The following is a 22,494-nucleotide window of genomic DNA, read 5'->3' on the forward strand; positions in this document are numbered from 1 at the left end:
AGCGTGCGCGCGCGTGCCAGTCTGTCCGTTCCCAGTGAAATGCGCTGCACCCTGTCAATGCATGTTACCTGCTGCAAACCACTGTGCTGGGTCATAGGACACAGTGTTCCCCATCTCGAATCATATATTTATATCAGATTTCTCCTTTTTGAGCTTCTATTTATGATTACTTACATTTGTACAGGGGAGGGGTGGGAAAAAAAAAAGATGAGTTTTGCATCTTCTGTCATGTTCTACACAGTTGTCCAGAGTTTTATGGCACTCCTGCATGATAGCAATAAATAGTTTTAAAAGAGGTCTGTTTCTGTCTTTTTATTTGGCCGCAAAGAATGCCCCGGAACCGCGTACCTAATAAAGTGGCAGTGTAACGTGTCCCTTGTTTGAGTTGTGAGAAGTTGTGGAGGCCGAGCAGGGAAGCGGCCAATCCGCGCTGGGCCGCGGCGGCGGTAGGTTTGCCTTGACAGGCGCGGCTGCGAGCTCTGTTTACCCACCAGGAGCAGGATCTGAGTCAGGACGCAGGAGTGCTATTCCAACAAGGTGCTGTAGCTCAGCAGGGAAATTATTAAACTTTTTTTTTGAGCCATGAATGGGTTAAAATGGAGAAGTTGCCTTCTGCCAACGCTGATGCGACTTTCTGTGTTTGTAAGTATTCCTGAAACCTTGAAATATACTAACTTAACATATTTATTTAGCTTAATAAAACTTGCTGTATATACTGTATATATTTGAAATGATTAAGTTCAATATATTTATTTTGTTACTTTCTCACTGAGATAACCATCACGGAATGCCTCAGCACTCGCAGCCAAGATGATGTAAGGTTTCTTAACCCTCCTGAGGAAGTTCAGCCAAGCTACTCTCTGCAAGTCCTCTACGCCTGTTCCGACATGGCCACGGTTCACGTGGAGGCACTTGTCACTTTTGACACGGGAGAGACCGTCGCCGTCTTCGGGCGACGCTGGCACTGTGAAGCAGGCCTGCCGAAGGTCCGGACGCTGGGCTTGAAGCTGCCTGACTGGCTGGTGTACCAGCCAGACTGGAAGATCCCTGACTCGGACTGGGCCCTGAGTGGCATGCTGCGTGCCTGGGTTGGCCAGAATGGATACTTGTCTGCCGCAGCTCACGCCGTCACCCTCCTGAATGTTCGGGGGCCCTTCAGTAGGCCACCGAAGCAGCACCGGCTCTGTCTGTCCTGGGGTATGGAAATAGTGTGGAGAACACACAGGTCCACCATCTTGCAATGCCCGAAGGAACAAGGTAAAGGCCGTTGAAATTTAAACCGTTCAGGTTTGTTCATTAATATGTCCAACTAAATCAGATTCTGGTGCCCACAGAGGTGGCTGTTTTCCTGCCTCTGTTGTATGCCTCAACTGGAGAACGTTTCGGTATCACCAGGGTTCTCCATCCATTCCGCAACAAGAACCTGGAACGGTGGCGTTTTCGAGCGGTTTCGTATCCTTGGTACGCCTTAGTAACTCTCACTTCATGTTTGTGCGCAAAGGTTATGTCAGATACCTGGAGCAGTGGTGGCCTAGCGGGTGAGGAAGGTTGTGGGTACCAACCTTCCTTACCCGGGCACCTGTCACTGCTGACTAAGGGAGATGGTTAAAAGCAGAGGACACATTTCGTTGTCTCACTGTGTGCTGCGCTGCAGTGTATCACTTTCACATTCTTTTTTTTTTTTTTGCTCAGGTGTGCCTTTTCCATGTGGATTTTCCAGGCCCATCCGTGCAGGCAACGACTGTGTGGAATTTTACACCACATAGATACTGAGAATAATTATGCAACCCCTTCTATCTTTCTCAAAGACACTGGTAGGGCTTCCACCTTTATCAGAATGACCTCAAAATGGAAGGGGGTACAGAGTATTTCTTCGCACCATCCTTGCAGGTCATCTGCACGTCCAGTTCCATGGAAAAGCAGGGACATCGTCCGCGTTCCTTTCCCAGTCCACCGTGCCACTTCATCAGTGGTGTCGCATCAGGTTGGAGGTGGATGGTCGAGTGGTGAGGTTCTGTCATAGAAAACGAAAATATCCGTGCCTGCTATCACCCTCGTATCGTCATTGCAAAACACTCTTCTTCAGGCAAATCTCACCGTGGTGTGTTTGGACGGCCAGCAGCCATTAGTATATACGATGGAGCACAGGTACTAGCGGTTCGCACAGAGTGCATGTTGCAGCTTGGAAATGGAACTTAGAAATCATTTTATTCAACAGGTTCAACATTGCAGTAACCCTGGACGACACCACTGGATATTTTGTCATTGGCGGAGGTGAATTTGTGCACGGCATCGAAGGTTACTATGGGCCCGTGACGTATTACCGAAACCGGAAGCTCTCAGAGACAGAGGTATGAGCTTGGCAGCAACTTAGGCACATTCCAATTCATATACTGTATTCATATACTATACATACTATAGTATATATACTATTCATATTCTGTTTTCTGTACAGAAAGAGGTGTACATTGAACCCCCTGTTAAAATGCTGCAACAGTGGCTCCAAACCTGTCATGAGTTCAAGTCTGATGTGAAAACAAAAATTGCTGGATGCTCAGAAAGAGTCAAAAGCAAAAGACCACCTGGTAATAACCCATCTGTCCACTAGATGGCATAAATGGCAGAGAAATGAACTAAGATCAAATCATGATGTTATTAGAGCGTCACAGTTTGTTTGTTTGTTTATTTATTTTATTTTACTTACTTATTTTTTAATTCCCAGACACTTGTATGGATGTGTACAGTAAGTGGGCAGAACATTCTCTACCCACAATTCCTCAGTCTGAGCCTTGGGAAGCGCCACGTGGGCCTCAACGGCGCTACGCAGAGCGACTAACTGAGATCTTGACCAGTAAATACGGTAAAGCCATATATGTAGGATCAATTGAATCAAGCATTCAAATGTTTTTTTTTTTTATTCAGAAATCTCACAGATAGTGGAGCAAATGTATTGATAGTCAGGGGTTACCTTTTTTTTTAATAAATAGGTGCCACTGATCCATCCACCATCAGCAGGGCTCTTTACTCCCTGTCCCTTCGTAAGATGTCTCAGGATGGGGAGAGCTGTGTTGCTCGCAGGGTTATTCCTCTCCTCCTTCAGGCTGGATGCCTTGGAAACAATGATGCCCTCCACCTGTCCTCTGTCCTTTACAGCAGTGGCTTTGGGGTGAAGAGGGATCCAAGAAAGGTCTGTGAAGATGGAGCCTGTACGGACTCTGGTGAGATTGTGTGTGACCTCTTCTCGTATCTGTGTTGGCTCTGTCATCTGCAGGCCTGGCTACTGGCTTTGCTGGCTGCACAGCAGGACTGGAGACTGGCTCTACTCCGTCTTGGGTACCTGCACCATGTGGGGGAGCAGAACATCTCGCCGGATCCCGACCTGGCCTATGCCTATTATTCCAACATCGCCAAACAAACTTCTCAGGATCGGCAGAATGTTACTTCGAAACAGGTATTCGAAACAGCTGGAAAAAAAAAGATGAACCGCGTCACACTTTTTACTCTGCCTTCTGCTGTTGAATACAGACATACGTGGAGGAAGTTTACCTGAACAATGACGAGGTGCTGAAGACTCAAACCAATGAAAATGACGACCTCTTCCACTGGTTAAAACTCCAGGCGAGGAATGGAGTGGCTGGGGCAGAGGTAAAAATGGGGCCTTTTTACGTCATTATCCACAATTGCCAGGGGCGATCTGGTCATTTGTCTTGTGATTTCCTGCAGCAAGCGATGGGACGGATGCTGTTCTGGGGTCAGAAGGGGGTGTCTACAGACATCCAGACAGCTGTTAAACACTATGAAAGAGGAGCCACCAGACTGGAGGACCCAGTGTCCATGTACGACTTCGCCATAGTCCTGCTCATGGTCAGGCACCTCGTTCTTCACTCGGTTCTGGTTTCTCATGCCAGTCACACACTTAAAGTACAACTGAACTTTTATGTGATTTTGAAGGGCCGGGGAGTCAAACAGGACATTCCCCGGGCTGTCTTCTACCTGAAAAAAGCAGTAGCACAGGTAGGAGGGAACGTGTTAGCATGTGAATTTTAAAAGCCTGCATCTTCAGACATGAGTGAATCCCGTGCAGGGATTCGGTCCCGCGATGAATGCTCTGGCCTGGTACTACGAGCGCTACGAGAAGGACTATGAGCAGGCGGTCCAGCTGTGGGAGCAGGCTGATGCTCTGGGCAGCTCTGATGCAGCTATGAACCTTGGGGTCATGTACTCTCAGGGCCTGTATCCGGGGCAATCGGCGGACCAGGTCGGCTCATGATTTTCTGTGCTCACCTCCCCCAGACGTAAGCAGTGGCCGAGACTTACCGACTGCTTCCTCCGGTCGCCCTCAGGTCAGGGCGTATCGCTACTTCCTGAAGTCTGCAGAGAGACGACACGTGGATGGAGCAATCCATCTGGCCCAAGTGTGGGTCCGAGGTCTTCCCGGCCATGTGAAGAGGATGCCGTTAAACGCTGTATTGTAAGTTCTTCACTGGTCCGACCAGTTTGGTTATTCACATTAAATGATGGCTTTTCACGTTTTACCATCTTTCATCTTTCGAGCTTAGATGGGTGAAGTGGGCATCTGAACAGAACGGGTACCTGGGCAAAGTCTTGAGAAAAGGTCTGGATGCCTATTTCAAAGAAGACTGGTGAGAACATTGTTCACAACTTTTGCAAAAGCTGGACAGTTCAAAAGCTGTTTGATTAAGATAATTCCCCTCCTCTGTCCTAAAACAGGTTGACGGCTCTCGTTTATTACATGATAGCAGCAGAGTCAGGATTTGCTGCGGCCCAGTTTAACGTGGCGTACTTGTGCGAGCTCAACCCTGTAAGTTTATAGCTGATGTGTGTGTTTTTATATGATTGGTCATTTGGACCAAGTTCATTTTATTCATTCATTCATTCATTCATTCATTTATTCATTCATTCATTCATTCATTCATTCATTCATTTATTTATTTTATAAGCACTGATAAGAAAAAACAAAAAAAATCTTTATGTTTAATTATACAAGATGGACATTTTAATAAATTGAGATATTTAATAAAGTGATGTCATGTGGCATTTATAACCAGAAGGGAGTCTGGATGCAGTGACGTCGTACATTTATTATTTTTGCAATACACCAAATATGCGTGATGCTCATCATTGACTCTCGACAGGGGGGGTTTCTGACACCCACCTTTGTGAAACAGTGCATGTGGAGGTACTACAACCTCACCATTCAAAGCCAGTACCCAGATTCCCACGGTAACCCTGCATGGATTAGTTCTCTGTTGTAATACAGGGTGTTGTGTAATGATCCATGTGCACATTTCTCCTTCAGCCTTCATCAAGATGGGGGACTTGCTATGCGGCTATGATGGGTTAAATTTTAAAGACGTGCAGAGGGCTGCAGAGATGTACAAGCGCGCTGCTCTCCACGGCAACCCACAGGTATGGCCGAGTTTTCTGCGTTGTGATTTGATGTGGGCTGCAGGGTTAATACCTTTTGGCTTTTTATCCACACAGGGCTGGTACAGCCTTGGCGCCCTTATCCAGGCGGGAGAGACCTTGCCGGTCCCTGTGCTGCTGCAGCTGGACCTGCTGAAGCCCTACCTATCGAGCGAACATGAACTTCTCACTGCTCTGTACCGCAGGCACGTCCTCAGACCAGAGATTAGTTCTTAAGGTTCCTTAAGCAATCTTAATTTAAAAAAACCCTCACTTGCACCTTCTTCTTTCTGTAGATGTAGGGACTCAAACAGCACAGACGCCTACCTGCCCTGTACTCTGGCTCTCCTGAGTGCTCACCTGCACCCCAAAGGGACAGCTGATGTTGTTTTTAAGGTCTGCATGACAGTAGCCTACACCTAGTTTATACTGATGTTGTAACGTAATCTGTCTTTTCTCTGGTTGCATTTAGATCTCCAGCACCGTGGCTGTGGCACTTGTCACTATACTTTTTTTCATAAGAAGACACACAGTATTCCCAGGCCAGACCACATGACACCATACAATGTTCAGCGTTTGGTGGATATCACACTACCGCCATTAGGATTTTGTTCAATGTTATTTTCTTATTATTGGGTTGAATTTCATCCTAATTTCACTTTGTTGACAATAAAGTTTTGGTATATTACAAAGAATTTGTCTTTTTGGTTTATTCCTTGTGAATGTTCCCTGCACCTCCTCTGAATGCTGAAAACCGGACTCTGAAGGCCACACTGCACTGCATCCCTGAGCGGGGTCATCCATCTTGCTCGCAGTCTCCCCCCTTCCCCCTGGGGTCAGGGTGCCCCGGGTAATGTGTGGCAGCCGCATGGTAGCAGAGGGAGTGCCCGGCACAGGCACAAACAGCATGTGTGCAGCAAGCTGAGACCTGTACGCTGCCACACAGGAGCGGGGGAGGCCCAAGGCAATCCTTTCTAATTGAAACAACAAAGAAGTGCTGGCTAATGAGAGGACAGAGAAACAGATTCAGACCGAATGAGCCGAAAGGATGATGTCTGGTCCTATTAGAAAGATTTTTTCAGCTGAATGTAAGAAAATATACACAAGTACACAATAAAATTTCCACTACAGTAGTGCTCATTAACTATTTTATAATTGCCATTATATTTTATTTTGGTTATAAATTATTCATTTAAATGTAAAAAAAAAAACATTTGCCACAGAGAAATGTCCTCTAATGTATATAATCCACACAACAGGTCAAGTTACCTTCAGCATGGCCCACAAGCAGTAGTCCTATACACTTTCTAAATACCCATTGAAAATAATGACTAAAATTGACATTTTTAGTCATTATTAAAAGTATGCATATTTATCGCCTAAAGTAGCATTAGAAAGCGGAATAAAAAGTTAATTCGCTTACCACTTTTTATCATGATTATACAGTGTTGGGGATTTAAAATGAGATTGTCAACATTTCCATGAACAACTCAAGAAATGTAACTAAATATATTTGACCATATACTAGATGACAGCTCTTAAATGAGAATAACAAAACATGAACTTTAAAAAAAAAGCTTATAATGGTGGCAACCCTCGGCATGACCTGAGAAATTACTTCAGCTGTAAGCTAAAAAAAACTATTGAAAATATTGAATCTCAAATAAAGAAAAAAAATTAATAGTGCCAGCAGCATTCGGGCAGGTAGGTGACCACTGGCAGTGAAATTAATTCATAACCGCGGTACAGAAACTGCGGCATGTTTTTTTCTGAAACTAAGGAAGTGGTTCTAGGAAAACATACCACGCATCTGGGCATCACCTCCAGAATGTGGATGGAGCAATAAAAGATTTAAGAAATGGATCATGGATTTTTACACTCATCTTTGATGTGTTGTTACTCTCCCTCATCAACAGCAATGCTTTTCTCAGATGCATCATTCTGTCTTGTGCTCTCTGTGTCTCTCTCAGTTTGACCCTCCTTTGTCAAAGACACCATGCTGGGATCTACAGATACCTCTGAGGAGGACCCCGTCTCCTCCTCCCTGCCTTCCTCTTCCTCGTTCTGGAATGCTGTACCCTCTCCCTCCTCATGCGGGGTTGTGTTTTTTAGCGCGCCACCCATAGCCATTTTGTTGTCAAAGCCACGGAATTGGTTCTTTGCCCCCATAATGTACTGGTGGAAGAAATCGCTGCCGCTAGTCTTGGAGCTATACTCATTCTGGACGATAGTCTGGTGGAGGTCCTTCATCTCCAAGTGGAGTCGTCCGACAATCTTGCTCAGTTCTGTGATTCTGTTTCCAACATCTGTTAGGAATGAAGACACAAAAAAGCTCTAATTTAACTTCGTCCATTGGTTTCTAAACTTTTTCCTTGGCTCTGGTTTCCATCTTTCAGACCAAACAAACATTGAAATAATGATATGTCTGTACAAGCCATGCCTTTGTTTTTAGTCTCCTCAAACTCCCGCCGCGCTGCCTCGATGTAGCGCTGCACCAGAACCCGGACCACCTGCAGGCGGTATGGCACACGGCCCTGCTCTTCGCCGAGGCCCAGGGTCCTGCCAGTCTGTTGAGGTCAACATGGGCCAATCACATTTCAACCACCAATTCTCTCCTTCTAGAATGATGCATTTTGAAATAGTTCTATTTCTATATTAATCTTTTGTATTTTAAACTGTTGCACATATTGATCACTATACTTTTAAAGGGAGAGGGGTGAAACACACTGTATGTGGAAATGATCTGTAACTGTGATTGAGAATCAGCTTTGAGTAATCGCCATGGTAACCTACCATAGACTGGATTGGAGGATAGTCTGGAGCTTTCTTGTTACTGTAGCAGCAGCATATCCTTCGAAAGGCACCCCTAAAGAGAATATGAATAATGCTCAAATCACCAGTGCTGCAGTCTGACCTAAAATGGTTAAATGTAAATACCCACCTCAAGAAATAAAAAAAGGCTTTTGGGGATGGAATGATGTTAAAAGGCACTGGCATAGTGAGACCCTCTCTGAAGTAGCTCAGGTACAGCTTGGAACGAGCAAACTTCCACTCAACATCAGCATCGTCCTACCCCGGAAAGATTCATTACATACAGATGCCTGCAGACAACTATATATACAATTTATTTATATATTGTAACATAAAATGATAATGTTTGAGTTGCATTACAACAGTTAACAATGATTTTATTTATCCTTTAACAAAGACATTCTTTAACTGAGACATGGAGACAAATGCATGCTTCAGAGCAATCTGCAATCATAAACCATGGTTAAAGTGAGCTGTTCTTTTGGTTTTATAAAGATTGTTTGAACTAAATACACAGGACTCACTATACATTAACATAAAAAGTGTAGGAGGTAGTTCATGGTTTAAGCAGCATAGCAATGAAATCATTCAGCTCATGCTCACCTCAATCTTCTGGAAGGAATTGGTGATCATAGCTATGAGCATGTTGAGGAGCACAATGACAATGACCAGTGTAAATATGCCATAGAGGATTCTCCCAATGAACTCTGCCAGTACATAGTCGGGCATGTCAACAAACTTTGGGTCAGCCATGCCAAACATAGTCCAAAAGAGGAAGTTAAAGGTAACATTAAACCTGGAAAAGAGTGGCAGGAGGGAAAGACAGGATGTATCAACGACTAATTCACTTATTTTTGGAGCATTGCTGGAAGTGTGAGATTGCTGGAAGTGTGAGATGTTTTGGTCATTAACAGAAACAGGCTTCAGTTAAATAAAAAAAGGAACCTATGCAAATAACCAAATACTTTTATACTATTATGTATGTAATATGCCTTGTTACTTTTAACTAATTAACCTCACCAACGTGGATATAATAAATTGATTAAAATGTATAAACTTGCAATTTAGACAGTGACCTTAACAACAGTGTAAGTATGTTTTGCTATTATACCACTATTAATATAATATTATTTATACACTGTATTAATATATAGCATAACAAAGTCTCTACATAAATACAGTATATAAATAAGACCTCATAACCATGTAGGATTTCAAGGTATTCAAGTTCAAATTAAAGTAGTCAAGAAACCTCTGTATTTTTATAATGAGAGGGAGCAGAGGCTTGTTGCTTCCTGCTTTTATCAGTACAACAAATTTGGCTGATTAGCAGGGTGGGATTCCAATCTCATGAAGATCACTCATACTCTACCTCCCAAGCTCCGGTGAGACGATATATGGTACATATACATTGTTGATTCCACAGAGGAAGGCCGTCCCAATAATCATTAGCAGAAACATAAACCTAAATGATACAACAAGCAGTTTTTGAGTCAACCATGACATCAGTAGAGATCTGTGCACAATGAGCTGTCATCTGCTGTGTCTCACCGCATCATGTCATCAATCATCTTCCCAATGGAGATCTGCAGGGTACCCAGGGATTCGTGGGCGGGGAGGATGTACGCCAAACGGGTGAAGCTCAACATGCTGGTCACGGCGAAGAGGACCTCGGAGATGAGCTGTGGATCCTCCTGGCGCCAATCTTTCCGATCTTCAAACACACCACAGAAAGCCAGTTCCATAAGCCATGGTCACACTTTGTCACAGTTATATAACATGTTGATTTGATTGGCTACTGTAAAACGAAAGGAAGCATATCCAAGAGTCCCTGTCTTTACCTGTGTTGGTGAAGTAACTGCACTCATGCACTGCGTTTGGATCCTGACACAGGAAATACCCCTTCAGCACGATGAGTATGCGCAGTGCAAACGAGGCCAGGTACATACTGAGCACCATCATATCCAGAATGTTCCACATGTCCAGGAAGTAGCTTTTAAGGCCTTCAATCCACACTTCCTTGCATTCAAACCAGAAGAAACCTGAGGAATCATACAAGCATTTCATTTTTTTTCAAGATTAGAGGTTCTTAATTTTTTTTTTCATGAAGAACACATGAGAATATTTGTCATTCCATGAACCACTATACTATACTACCTGATTATGGTGTCCTGATCAGTCCAAGATGAAACCAATTAGGCTGGATTGATCAGGACTCCATAAGAGCATTCAGTTTGCACCCAGGCAGCCAGACTGCATTAACGTGGACAAGACTTGTGCCTTTGTGTTCATTTTGCTCCTGTCCTTGGACACACACCTTTGTGTTTCCTTTTTCTGGCCTTCGTTCCTGTTTCGTGTATGTTTAATAAAGTCCCTTTTTCCAAAATGTCCAGCTCCTGTGCTCATTTCCCCATCCAGCCCTCAGTTGCTACCCTCCATTGTTCATATTACAATCCAACATATGTACCACATTTCATTTAAACACACAGCAGCTGTGAATATTTATTCAATTAATTAATACTAATATTTAGTATCTAATAATTAGATACTAACATTTAGGGCATGGGCAAAATCTTTAAAAGATAAATATGAGGCTTCAGAAAACTTGCTGAAACTGAGTTACCCACATACTTAATAATGCTTACCAACCACCCAGACCATGTGTAGGGAGCTGTGCAGAATGTTTTGTGTGCGGGAGGCAAAGTCCTCACGATAGATCTCCATAAATATGGACTCTCCCAAAAGTGTGATGATGAACCACATGTAAGAGGCAGAATGCAGCAGGAACTTGATCACAGGGACCTTCAGCGTTTTCCCGATCTGTTAAGAAAGCAACATAGACAACTTTTCAGCGAGGCTGAAACTATACAGTTCTACAGGTATGAAAATATTATAGACCTTCGATTTTGGGGCCACCCAGTAGATGAGGCAGAGGAAGGGCATTGCGATGAAGATCCCGAGAGAAACCAGAAGCTTCCATGCTGTGGTGCTCCCCCTCCATCCGGAAAGATTTCCACACCAAATGGAGGACAGCACTTGCTGGCATATGGGATGAGTCACAAACTGCCGGGGCAGAAAACAGAATAAAGCTGAAGCCATCAGCACCACCGAGTTTTCCTCCGCCTCTCCCTCCACCTCTCTACCTGTTTCTGGTTGTAGTGAACAGCCAAACGGAGTCGGGCCAGGTTGGGGATGCCTTCCTCAAACGTTTGCTCACCCAGTTCGTCCTCGCTGTCCTCGTCGCAGTTATTGAGGATGGTGGTGACTTCGCTCTGGTTACGGCACATACTGAGCAGCTCCACGGCAAATTCCTGGCACAGCTTATCCAGACTGAGGTACTGGGGCTGAACAACCACACACACCATCGATGAAGAAACCTTTGTAAAATGTTCTGGTGTAACTTCTCAGAAAGTGTCTCATGCAAGTGAATCATACCAATAGCAAAATTTAAAGACCCCCTATTTAGATTTTTTTGGCTTTTCTTGTAGGTCTTATTGGTCCCCTAATCCTATATATAAAGCCACTTTTAGCCACACAATGAGATTTCCACAGGACACACCATTTCTGTGAGAAAGGGGAGGTAACCCTTATGATGTCATAAGGAGAGACATTCCAGATCCAACTGCCTGAGAGGCCCTTCTCTGAACGGTGAAGCAGAATGGCCAAAGCGCTCTTTACACCTATCACCATTTCTATCCACCGCAGGACCACAGACAGGCTGGGGGAACTACTAATAATGTTAAACACAAAGTGAAAATTTCATAATGGGGACTTTTAAGTTTTAACTTGAGGTATGATAACAATATTACACTTCATGTTATGCCACAGAGGTGGTAGTAGAAGACTTCAAAGTCCCAGGTTCAAACCACATTTTCTACCATTATGTCCCTGAGCAAGACACGTAACCCCGGGTGTCTCCAGGGGGACTGTCCCTGTATCTATTGATTATAAAGCAGGCTGGTTAAGGGCATCTGATAAATGATGTACATGTAAATGTTAACTGAATTCTATTGTCAGTATTGGCCTGGAACCACAGCACCCTTCAAAATATAAATTATGTTTAATTACATAATTGTAATGGCTCATATATGATTTTATCAAGCCAAAACCTCAGCTCAAGACAGTGTTGACTCATATCTCATATAAGCATTCTTGGTTCTAGGTGCATGCTGGGCCATCTGGCTGCCTCACACTCACCTTGAACTCGGGCTCTTTCTTGGACAGCTTGAGAAGCTCACGGCTGAGGTGAAAAGCATCGAGCATAGCGTCCTCTGAGGTGACAGACAGATAGGCACGGCTGGCAATGCCCCTGTAGGTGTTGATGCGGGAGAGAGAAAATTTGAGGAGGTCATACTGGCGCCCATTGTGGCACTCCAGGCAGGTGCAGGAGATGTCATGAGGCAAAGGGATGTCGTGGCCCTTCTGGGTCAACATGGTAACAATCTCAAACAGGTCTTTCTGGCATGCCAGTGTCAGGGGGGTCACGCCAGGTGCAAACTGCGAGTTGTCAATGGAGCGGTCAAAGATAGCTAAAGAGAAGGAGCGCACGTCCATCTTGTTGCCCTTCTCCAGGTCCAGACGATCCAGCAGGCACTTCACCACTCGCGGCTGGTTGGTGTCCACGGCAACAAGGAGAGCCTCGTGAATCTGACGAAAGTCAAACTTTACTCCCTGCAGTAGGGTGGACATGGTGGCCTCATTGCCCAGGCGGATGGACAGGTTCAGGGCCTCTCTCCATTGCCTGTCCTCAGAGTCATCCAGCTGCCGTATGATACCGTCCCCCGCAGACAGAAGTCTATTGACCTGGGCCGCGTTGTCTTCATGAATGGCAGCAATAAGATCGGGGGGAAAGTGCAACTTCTTGTTCACAATTTCCCTCCATTGATCTGGCTGTTGGATGAACAACATAAATACAGTGGCAGGTTAATGTCACATTTAAAACAATATATCGAAAAATAAATTCACATTTTCACACATTGCAGCAGGTATTTTCATCAGGAATTTACCGAAACATAATTTCAATGATATTTTGATGTAAATAAGACTTGCAACATGAATCTAATTTATTTTCACATTCCAAATTTGTAATGCAAATTAGTCACTCAACATCACAGAAGCTTACCGTGATGTTTTCCATGTCTCTTGGCGTCACATTAAATAAAAGTACTGTTTTTTAAATTCTCGTTGATGTCAATAGTTCACTTCATCCAAAAACTTGAGATATGTGAAGCTCTTGGTAGCTGGTAGTAAGAAGACTGACCTGTGCTCTCTGTGGTACCCTGCCCTGTTATTCATAGTGCTCTTCTGGGAAATTCTCCTTCTCTGTGTGCACACCGCACTCAGAACAAATAACAGACACCTGCCTTTGGGAGTAGGTTAATTAACACCCAAAAGTTTCATACCTCATTAAGGACATTTAATCGTCAGCTCTTTACATGCGTTAGTGCAAACTGAAAAATGCTAAATGTACAAAGGTTCATTTACAGCATTTTATAACACATCATTAAGCAATTCTGTGATGAAACTGGATTATTTGTGGCAAATATTTTAAAATGATTTCTGTCAAGAAATTAGAAATTCACATTTATGGATTATGCTGCAAGGATGGTTATTCATCTACTGTCCACTAGGTGGAAATGAAAGTCAACTATTTTACATGCAGGTTTATGCCACCAAATGTCATAGGTACATGATTACAAAGTGACCCAGTTAAACTGAGACCTAATGAACCTGTGACATGTATTCCCTGCCTCTTGTGACCCACATAAAACTGCAAAGTTCAAGCTTCAATTGCACTACTCTTCAGTTCAATCCCACAGACCGTGGCAACTGGTCAAAAGTGATTTACTGCAGATTAATATGACCTTAATATATAACATGAGTAGAACTATATTTGCCCAAGAAAAAAACATTAGCAATGTCCCGTTGGCATCCACGAGGACAGCGCATGAATTCATGCATATACTGAATCAGGTGCTGCATGGGTGGCGCAAGGCAATTTAACATGCAAACAGTGTAGACCATCTTCATGAATAATGCAAGCCTTATGCTGATAACTATATTATACTGGCAACTACAACAACAACAAAAAAATGGCATTGCAATAAAGAAGTGCCATTAAACAAATGCCTTTCAGCTGCAAACAAGTAACATCATGGTGACCATAGCTTTCCATTTAGAGTGATGTGTGTCCCATTTCAATGAGGTGCTCCATATTTGGCAGTTAAGCACAATCTGTAAGATCGGTAAGTGATGGATGCAGCCCATTATTTCAGCCAAGTCTTTATTTTAATTACCCCATTACTTATTTGCAAAGAATTAGAAGTCAGCATTAAAAGTTTTTTTTTCTCCAAGAACCACTATCTTGTTTACTTGTCAAATCAAAAGCCTACCTTTCTTTTTAATTGACTATGACCTTCTGGCACATTTTTCAGATTTATTTTAAGAAGCACACGCCACGTCCTCTGGGATGTGGCAAATTAATTACGCTGATGGAGTCCGGCGCCCTCTCTGAGCACCCTGTGGAAGCATGAGAGGGAGTGGCGCTACCTCTGCAATTGTAATGAGCGGCCATACATCACCCTAGTGACAGGTGTACATTTCATTAACTGTAAAAAAAATCTGCTGATAATATACAATATTAGAAAACATGTGGTTATAGATGTCAGGTGGTTTTTAAATATAGTCGATTAAAAGTAAATTTACAACATTGTGGGCACTTGGAGAATGAAAAATACCTCATGCAATAAATAATCACATTTACCATTGAACTATGTATTAATAATATTTTTATTGTAATTATACTTGTCCAGATGTGTGCAAGATTGCATAAGTAGTTTTTCGTTTGTAGCAACATCATGTGATTCAAATATGATTCATACATTTACTGATTATCACTTCCAAATGAAACATAAAGCTCATAGATAAAAACTGTAAATTTTTATGCTATGAATCATATGCTGTGAAGCACGCTGATATTGTTTGACCTTTCTTGGACATGGCAGTAAAAGGACAAGCATTGCAATGGAAATATCAGTCTGAACTGCACCTCGGTCTACTTCAATTTTTTAAAGAAACGTAGCAGACTGTGATTATCTTGGTGTGATAGAATGTTCATTTTATTAATAACAGTGTTATGGAAATTGTGATTGGTTATATTATGTTTTCAGCACCCAGGTTTAGTCCAACGATGCTGCATGTTGTATTGCATTCTTTTAATGTTCAAAATGAAACATCTGATAGCTGCGCAAGGTAATGAAAGCAGATGGATAACGCTTGAGAGCTATGGATAACGCCGTGTTGTTGCTGCTGATCTAAAATGTAAATGCACCTTCTGGGCGCCACCATACTAAGCCCTAGTGGACAAGTGTACTCTAAAATGTATAAAGTACATTCCAATCCAATTCATCATACTTGCCCATGTTTAAGTGCCCTGGCCTCAGGATTGCTTGCGATATATTGTTCTCTGCCATGACTGTAATGATAATAAATGATCCAGTGGGTACTAGCTAAGACAATGCTTAGTGTGAGTTGTAATGAAGAGTCAAAGAATTATTATGCTGTAACATTCCCCTAATGCTTAGTAAATAATTGAACAATAAGATAAATATGCCTGTGTCTGCTGAGCCGTCACCATAATATATATTTTCATTCATCTTTCTGTTCACCTCTTCAGACACATCCTCTAATTACAGATTTAAACATGTAACACGTGCCAGGCTGCAAATGCCACACTGATATTTAAAAAAGGGCCTAAACTGGCCTCTTAAATGATTTGCATGGTACAAAGGTTATTTGTTGCTTTATTCAGATTTTTTGGCAGTTTTTTTGCAGTTGATGGGCAAATCTACAGTACAATAATCAACATAAATCTCAGCTGCTATTTCATATTATGAGTAGGGACACAGAATTGGAGCTGCATTCTAAATTCCATTAATGATCTCCCCCAAAGAGAACAGAAAACACTCTGAGGATTAAAGGGCCTCTTCTGGACCAAAACAAAGTCAAACAGAGAAAGCCATAAAGAATCCCCTCCTGCGAACTGAGATAAGGACATCCACTCCATACAAAACCGCAGAAGCCCCCTACGTGTCCCAACGATGCCCAGAGAACTTCTGGCCTTCTTACCTTGTTATCCTTGCTCCTGACTTGTTTACGACCATGCGTTTCTAGATCTCGCTTCCCGGATTCTTCTTGTCAGCTCCTTTCTGACTCGAATGTTCCCGACCAACCACAACGTCCCTGTTGATGAGAGCACTCTGTATTTTTGAACGACTCGCGCCACCCTCCACATCTCAGAATCAGAATCAGAATCGGAATCGTATTTATTGGCCAAGTAAGTGCAAGCACATACAAGGAATTTGATTCCGGTAGATGGTGTCTCTCAAGTACAATGTTGGAAAAAAACAAAAAAACAAAACAACAAGAAGTTGTGGATTGTTTGTGATTTATAAATAACTATATATATATACTTTTTATGAATAAATAGGCAAAAAACAAACTAAATCTTATATACAAGTGAACATAAAGCGCAGTGTGCAATGATGGAGGTGATTTACAGTATCAGCTGTTTAGGAGAGAGATGGCGAGGGGGAAGAAACTGTTCTTTTGTCGGCTGGTCCTGGTCTGCAGGCTTCTATAACGTCTGCCAGAGGGCAGCAGGTCAAAAAGTTTGAGGGGTCTGAGATGATTTCCCTTGCCCTTTTCCTGGATCTTGAGAGGTACAGGTCCTGGATGGAGGGCAGGGGGGCACCGGTGATCCTTTCTGCTGTCCGTACAGTCCGCTGCAGTCTGATCCTCTCCTGTTTAGTGGCTGCTCCATACCAGGCGGTGATGGAGGAGCACAGGACAGACTCTATGACCGCAGTGTAGAACTGGATCAGCAGCTTGCCTCAGGAAGTACATCCTCTGCTGGGTCTTTTTTAGGATGGAGGAGATGTTGGTCTCCCACTTCAGGTCCAGGAACTTGAAGGTCTCCAACCTACTACCTTCCAGTACAACTACGCCACGGTAAATCCAGCTCTCTTGCTCTCACAGTGTGCTTGGTCCTCACATGCTTTAAACAATCCATCATCATCCCCATACCCAAGAACAGTAAACCCTTGTGTTTGAATGACTGCACTAACATCAGCAGTCAGGAAGGTGTTTAAGAGTTTGCCTACCGCCCCAACAGGTCTACAGAGGACGCCATCTCCCATGTCCTGCAGTCCACCCTCATCTATGTGGACAAGAAGCAGGGGAACTATGTAAGATTGCTGTTTTTTGTATTCAACACTGTAGTTCCAGCAGAATTTTTACCACATTGAAGTATTTGGGACTCAACATCCAACTGTGCGCATGGGTTTTAGACCACAGGTGGTGAGACTTGGGAACTGCTCCTTGTCAAAGAGGGTGGTTCTCGATGCATTCCGCTACCTGTTGTACTACTATAACTATACATGTGACAAATAAAAATCTTTAATCTTGCTTTGACTCCCGCTGCGGAGTCATCCCCCACCAAGTCCTTCACTTCTAACATGCTCTTGCTCATCTGCTGCTGATCCTCTCTATATTCTCTGTGCCACCTTGTCCTCTTGCGCCTGCACAGGTGCTTCAGGACAGCCTTGGTCTGAACACGTGCTTCAGGACCGCCTCGGTCTGAACATGTGCTTCAGGACCGCCATTGGAAGGTAGTCCCATGGGAGTGTCGGCCGCGACTCCAGCACCCATGCCTCTCCCCCGCTTCACGCTTTTGGACAACATCTCTCTGTCCGACTGGGCTGGGCACCCTCACCCATGCCATGTTCACTGCCACGCGCATGTCCGAACCACGCCCATGTCTAACCAAGCCATGCCCACACCAAACCAAGCCATGCCATGTATTTCACCTCCACTGGCAGGGGTTCCCTGCTGTTACTATGACCTCACCACAGTGGTCGACAACAACCAGGCAGCAGGACTGACCCTGCACAGATGACCTGGTAATTGACCTCCTCCCTGGTACACTTCCCCCACAGGGCCGTGTGAACTGACTGTCTCTACCAGAATGACAGGCCATGGAGGATGCCATGATGCATTGCCAGCAGCATCATCAGGCCATCCACATCTGCTGCAGCAAATCCCCTTGATGGCTCGGCACTGTCCTGAAGGAGAACCAGTACTCATCTGTGGTCAAGAGGTCAGCAGAACCAAAATCTTGCCCCGGCCCTCCTGTAGAACAACCCTCTTTCAGTCATTGGCCAAGGCCTCAACCTAATATGTGGTCGTAAAGTTGGCATAAACATAAAGTTGGCATAGCAAATTTGGGCAGAGAGCAGAGTCAGAGGAGAAGAGAAAAAGTAGGAACTTTCCATGTCTTATGTATAATCATCTGTCAGACTGGTTAAGATGAAATATGTCACCTAACAGTTATCAAGATAGCTGTATGAATATGAGCGTGAATGAAACATACCTCCCTTTCCGCTTTTATTTTGTTTGGAACAGATTTTAGAACTTGTATACAATGAAACTCCCAAAGGAATTTCTCCTGAGTTTGATGCATTTAAACAGCTAAAACAGGTCACTACACTGAGGTCTAATTTAATGTAATTTAATGTAATGTAATTAAAATTACCATGAGATTTACTCACCGGATGAATTGTCAAACATCTGGAATTATTAATAATTTACTAAAAGTCAAGTGCTTATGAATCAATTCCCAAATTGACTCATTACAACATATTAAGGCTCAATTTACCCTGTGCATATTAAATATGATTTATGTTAACAGGGTGATTTAGTCTTAGATTAGGTTTAATCTGTGTCTGCAACACTGTGGCCTATAAAAAGTGTTTCAATAATCAGTAATCATAAATTCATTTGAGATCACACATTGTTATCAGCCATAGCATTATTTCCACTCATGTCTGAAATGGACCAATCAACTCTCCAGTCAAAGCTTTCAGCATCGTGTTAGGCCTTTGCTATCCTCTAAACGTATGATTTGCTCTGTTTTCATTTTAATTATTAGTTTACAAAACCAACCAGTCACAGTGCATTTAGTTGTTCCTACAGCACTAGTTGTTTTATATCTTCCACCATGAATAAATACTGTCAGCATGTTAGTCAAAATTCTCAGGTTGTAGATCACCTATAGGTGCTCTGTGGAATCTGCTGACAGAAACTGTTCGTATATCAGGAGTAGTTCAGCTTGCTCCACAGTTAGAACTGATGGAACATTTGCATCTTTTTTAGTGTTTATGTCCTGCACATTTATAGATTTTGATTGCCTGGTACCTAAATTGCCAATCGGAGTCCCAATGTGACATGAATTATTCTAAATGCATAATTTAGAAAAAAGTCAACATGCGATAATTGCCTTGTGTCACACTGTTAACAAAGAATTCCAACATTGTGAAAATAAACGTCAACAAAAGAAATAGAATATTCTGTATATTACAACGATGCACTTATTGTGGCATCCAGTAAATGAGATGAGGTATGGCACACACAACTGAAATGATGCTTCCTGCCCACTGTGCAGTAAGTGCTCTGTTTAAAAAGGGCCCATGGCAATTACCCTCGTTCGCTTATGGACCCGTGCTTATCATGTTGCGGAGGGAGGTGTATCAGTCTGTGAACGCTTATCTTGTTTTGGAAATTCCCATTAACAGCTTTTGCTGAAGTGATATTGAAGCGCTGCGTTTGTGTATTAGACGCATTAAAAGCAAGTTAATTTGAGAGTCGGAGTTAGTGAGCAACAAATTGGGACAAATGAAGCACGCAGAGGCCCCGCAGTTTCAGAGAGTGCACAATCGAATCACCTTAATTAAGTCTGTTGAAATGGCACAGGCTTTTACTTGCCTTGTATTGGATTACCAGGAATACGGCCTTTCCACGACAATCGGAATTATCAAGGCAATCGTTATGTTCCCTCTTGTCTCTCTCTCTTTCGTTGTCCCTCTCCCTCCCTCTTCCTTCCTCTCCCTCGCGCACTCTCCATTCTCTTGCGCTGCTGATGCTCATGCTGAGGAGGAGAGAGAGAGGGAGAGAGAAAGCATTGGTGTGTCTGTGGTGAAAGAGACGGAGTGGGAGTAAAAGAGAGAGACAGAGAGAGAGAGAGAGAGAGAGAGAGCAGGAAACATCATCTGGCCGAGCAGAAAGCTGCTCCTCCTGGCGCTCTCAGACTTGTGGGATACTGTGCAAGTGCAATACACTTCAGAGTGGGTTCGTTCGAGACTGTGGTGCGACAGGCCCCCACTGTTAAAGGTAAGATATTGCAAACATGCTCATTACGTGATAATTTGTGATAAGTAATAATCAGGGAATTAAATATGATATATTACAATGTTTTAAAAGACCTGCTCCTGTGTGCAATAATAAATTATTACTATTAGTAATAATCAGGGAAAATGAACACGACTGTTGGGTTTAGAAACGTTGGCATCTGTAGTTACTGTTGGACTGTGTAACTAAAGTTTGCTAATAATGTATTACTTCTTCTGAACTTAAGTTGTCCATCTTGGAACCAAGTAATCTTGTCCCTAGACAGTCAACACGGGTTACGTCGGAATGCGCAAAACTAGTTAAAAGCCCAATTGTGCCAGTGCTAATGGCACTGCAGAGGTGCAACTGGAGCATTTCCTCTTGCACCGGGGAGGGCATGATTGCTCCCTGCGACGATGTCGCCATCGAAAGGCTCAGCGTCCCGGAGCCCCCGCAGCAGGGTCTGATACAATGTGGCGTGCTTTGGCTGGTGGTTGCCATGTTTGAGACAGCTTGTTGAAATGTTTGCTCGAAGTGGCAGCTTACTCCAGACCTCGGAGGATCCCCCCCCCCTTCCTCGTCGCCTCTTGGCGCCGTAGGACTCCTGCATAATTATGCTTTGACAGCATATCTGACAGCACGTCTGTGAAACCCGTTGCGAAGGGCTTGTACTGCCGGGTGTAGTTGATCCAAGACCCAGAGCAGCGCTGCTGCCTGTCACGCCTGCTCATGCAAAGTGATCAGAGAAATTGACAAGGGCATTGCCCCACTCTGTCATCAGAAAAGTCTTGCGCCGCTGTGCACGGCAACGCCAAATCGCAAACAGGTTGCTGCATTAGATGTTCGCCATGTTGATTTAGCCAAACATCAGGCAGAGGAAGCGTAGGGTAAGGAGGAGGAAAGTAATGCTCGAGCCTGCCGGTCGCCACTCGTTCTACTCCAATCTGTTTCGTCCGGGCAGCTTTCCAGCGCTGGCCCTGGCGCACAGCACAGCCACTGACCATCATTTCCCCCCCTCGGAACTGTAAATGACTATTGATGGAAAATATAATCAGTGGAGAATGGCATAAATATGGTCACGGCCTAGAGAGTGGGCTACACTTTTGAAGATGATGCATCAGAGGAGCCAGAGAGCTCCAAGGTAATTGAATAAAAACAGAGAGGCAAACAGGACTTGATGGTGGTTGGGCTTAGAGAACATCTCAGGCGCTGCAGCGCTGCCCCATTAGCCAATGTTTAGTTGTTCGGCAGGGCTTGTGCAATGGAAAATGTGAGCTTATTTTATACCACGCAAGGTCCAAATGTAAATCGTGTTTTCAAAGCACTATTGCATTTTTGAACCTGATCTGCTTTTGCAATATGCTGTAGCTCCATCAAACAAAGTATTTATTCCAGAAGTTACTTTAAAATATTAATTATGTTTAACATTTACATAACATGAAAAGATTTGACTTTACTTTTGACTTTAATGGGAGATCCTTGGATGAATTAAAGCAAAGCAAGTGAAGCAAAGGAGTTTTATGAATAATATAAAACTATTAACTCTGCTAGGTGAAATCTAATGAATACCACCTTTACTTCCTCATTTCACATATATTTGGTCACATCCCCATTCATGAATTAAGTCTAGTCCTTCACTAAAATCAGTTTGGAATAGAGAACATAATTGTATCAAGGACCCACTATATTTGGTTGTGAAATAAATTTCTGTCCTTACTTCAAATGACCAGGTTGTTAACCGTGCTGCTAGTTGTTCAGAAAGGACACTTGTACGTGTCACCCGTCACAATTATAGTGTGATGGAAACAGGTGATTAAAACAGGTGCTGTGACAGTTCTGCTCCTCTAGCTCCTCATTGTCCACCTGGGTCTATTGGCATGCTGGAAGCACATGTGCAAATGTTTTGTTCATTAGATTCTTCTTGGGGTGGCCAATTCAGGGAAATGAATGGACTTGTGGGAAAGTTTAACTCCATCGATCCATTCAGACTGTCCCCAGTCTGTAAATATCTGAGTGGACCTGCTCTGAGCAATG

At 43.5% G+C, this 22,494-nt stretch overlaps 3 protein-coding genes across 13 annotated transcripts in view; 2 read left to right on the forward strand and 1 right to left on the reverse strand.

The window, feature by feature from the left end:
* The first annotated feature begins 404 nt into the window (after positions 1–404).
* Positions 405–6,112, forward strand: si:dkey-24p1.6 (protein sel-1 homolog 3). Of its 3 annotated transcripts, XM_028961767.1 has the most exons (23): positions 407–642; positions 774–1,257; positions 1,335–1,461; positions 1,693–1,814; positions 1,891–2,006; positions 2,087–2,148; positions 2,219–2,351; positions 2,456–2,585; positions 2,723–2,860; positions 2,988–3,187; positions 3,272–3,451; positions 3,526–3,645; positions 3,724–3,864; positions 3,952–4,014; positions 4,085–4,258; positions 4,344–4,471; positions 4,560–4,643; positions 4,732–4,822; positions 5,157–5,244; positions 5,321–5,430; positions 5,506–5,633; positions 5,724–5,823; positions 5,900–6,112. In XM_028961767.1, exons 1-23 carry the CDS (start codon positions 583–585, stop codon positions 5,981–5,983), a joined length of 3,063 nt encoding a protein of 1,020 aa, XP_028817600.1. In that variant the 5' UTR covers positions 407–582; the 3' UTR covers positions 5,984–6,112. The 3 variants fall into 3 exon arrangements, 2 of the variants coding, with proteins under 2 accessions (XP_028817599.1, XP_028817600.1); XM_028961766.1 differs by having other exon boundaries at positions 406–642; positions 3,724–4,014; XR_003743186.1 differs by lacking the exons at positions 5,157–5,244; positions 5,724–5,823; positions 5,900–6,112 and having other exon boundaries at positions 405–642; positions 3,724–4,014.
* Positions 6,113–6,649: 537 nt separating this feature from the next.
* On the reverse strand, positions 6,650–13,499 carry trpc2a (transient receptor potential cation channel subfamily C member 2a). Its single transcript, XM_028962971.1, has 13 exons — positions 13,361–13,499; positions 12,436–13,128; positions 11,382–11,582; positions 11,137–11,301; positions 10,884–11,058; positions 10,080–10,280; positions 9,790–9,952; positions 9,611–9,703; positions 8,842–9,034; positions 8,369–8,496; positions 8,221–8,293; positions 7,868–7,994; positions 6,650–7,733 (listed from the first exon to the last, which is right to left on the reverse strand). Exons 1-13 carry the CDS (start codon positions 13,373–13,375, stop codon positions 7,324–7,326), a joined length of 2,637 nt encoding a protein of 878 aa, XP_028818804.1. The 5' UTR covers positions 13,376–13,499; the 3' UTR covers positions 6,650–7,323.
* A 6,836-nt stretch (positions 13,500–20,335) lies between these two features.
* Positions 20,336–22,494, forward strand: part of robo2 (roundabout, axon guidance receptor, homolog 2 (Drosophila)) — a 323,403-nt gene continuing 321,244 nt past the window's right edge. For all 9 annotated transcript variants that reach the window (XM_028962515.1, XM_028962523.1, XM_028962519.1 and 6 more), the window contains exon 1: positions 20,336–20,463. The gene's annotated coding sequence lies outside the window, so the exon portion shown is untranslated. The remainder of the gene's footprint in view (positions 20,464–22,494) is intronic.

Source organism: Denticeps clupeoides, chromosome 19 (assembly GCF_900700375.1).
Source record: "Denticeps clupeoides chromosome 19, fDenClu1.1, whole genome shotgun sequence".
NCBI lineage: Eukaryota > Metazoa > Chordata > Actinopteri > Clupeiformes > Denticipitidae > Denticeps > Denticeps clupeoides.